The 1,514-nt window shown below is 31.8% G+C and overlaps 1 protein-coding gene across 1 annotated transcript; it reads left to right on the top strand.

Moving 5' to 3' along the window:
• The first annotated feature begins 393 nt into the window (after positions 1–393).
• On the top strand, positions 394–1,253 carry LOC145013290 (protein SMALL AUXIN UP-REGULATED RNA 12-like). The gene has a single exon (XM_078972094.1). The coding sequence runs from the start codon at positions 485–487 to the stop codon at positions 797–799; it is 315 nt and encodes a 104-aa protein (XP_078828220.1). The 5' UTR covers positions 394–484; the 3' UTR covers positions 800–1,253.
• Positions 1,254–1,514: the final 261 nt, after the last annotated feature.

The following is a 1,514-nucleotide window of genomic DNA, read 5'->3' as shown; positions in this document are numbered from 1 at the left end:
TTAATTAATTAGTTTTGATTTAACGCTCCACTCTTAGTTTTCGGGTTCTCGGAATAACTATGAATTTTTAACCGATCTCATATATATATATATATATATATATATATATATATATATATATATATATATATATATATATATATATATATATATATATATATATATATATATATATATTAAATTCAAAAAATAATTTTATAAAGGAAACCGAAATAACGATCACATCATTATTAATTTATTATCACTCTTCAATCAACCTCAATAGATATAATTAAATATTCCATTGCTTTATTTTCTAATAAAATATTACCTTAAGAAACAGTACAATTTTAATGAGACCGGACAGAATATAGAGTTTGCGTTCAATATTTTCTCTATAAATACCCTTCACATCCCTTTTATCTTCTCCTCACCACCACCTCAGCCGCCGCTTCTATCACCACAACCACCGTGTAACACATTCCAAATCCTCTCTTCACCAAAAATGGGGATCAAGAAATCAAACAAACTCCCTCAAGCAGCACTCATAAAGCAAATCCTCAAAAGATGTTCTAGTTTAGGCAAGAAGCATGGATACGACGTCGATGGCCTCCCTCTCGACGTCCCTAAAGGCCATTTTCCGGTCTACGTCGGCGCTAATCGAACAAGATACATCGTTCCGATCTCTTTCTTGACACACCCTGAATTCCAACGCCTTCTTCGTTACGCTGAGGAGGAGTTCGGATTTCATCACGAAATGGGCCTTACGATCCCTTGCGAAGAAGTGGTTTTCCGATCTCTTACCTCCATGCTCCGGTGAGGTTTTATGGTTCCGCGGCGATCGGTTTCCGATCATAAACCGCCGTGCTCCGGCGAGATTGAAGAAAGATGGTGTTTAAAGATGAAGCGGCATTTTCCCTTGGCTTCTTTTTTAAGGATTCGAGTTTTCCAGAGAAAAAGTTTTTGAATCCAGAGAAACGTACAACTTTCGATGAATGAAGTACGACTCTGAGATTGAAATTTCGAACTCTGAGAAAAAGGATTTCCTTTTTTAACCATATTTCTTCATTTTTGTTCTTTTTTTTTTTTTAATCTTTTTTTGCTAACTCTAACCCAAAAAACACCCATTTAATATTTTTATTTATTTTTAGATTTTTGGGTTAGATGAATGTGTACAAATGAAATCTTGTAATTTTTCTCATTTGTGGTGTAAATTATTTTACATCCTTTTGAGAGTGACCCAATATTATGAAATATTTTGTGGTTTGATAAAATGTGTAAAGACTTATCTATTAATCTTTTATAAATGTTACAATGCATCGGTTCATGATATAGTTACTTAACATATGATCGTGATTGAGTTTTAGAGTTATCATATTTAGATTTTTTTTAATTAATAGTCCGTACAAAAAAACTAATATTTTAGTTTTATTAATTACATTCTCACATGCAAAAAAGTTGGTTTGTTGGAATTGTAATAAATATTCAATATTATGGTTCTCAAAAACCAATAACTTCTTAAGATCACGTAAAAT

Source organism: Lactuca saligna, chromosome 8, assembly GCF_052625555.1.
Source record: "Lactuca saligna cultivar CGN05327 chromosome 8, ASM5262555v1, whole genome shotgun sequence".
In the NCBI taxonomy this organism is placed as follows: domain Eukaryota; kingdom Viridiplantae; phylum Streptophyta; class Magnoliopsida; order Asterales; family Asteraceae; genus Lactuca; species Lactuca saligna.
The sequence above is the reverse complement of the archived record's forward strand: the minus strand, read 5'-3'. Positions and strand labels throughout refer to the sequence as shown.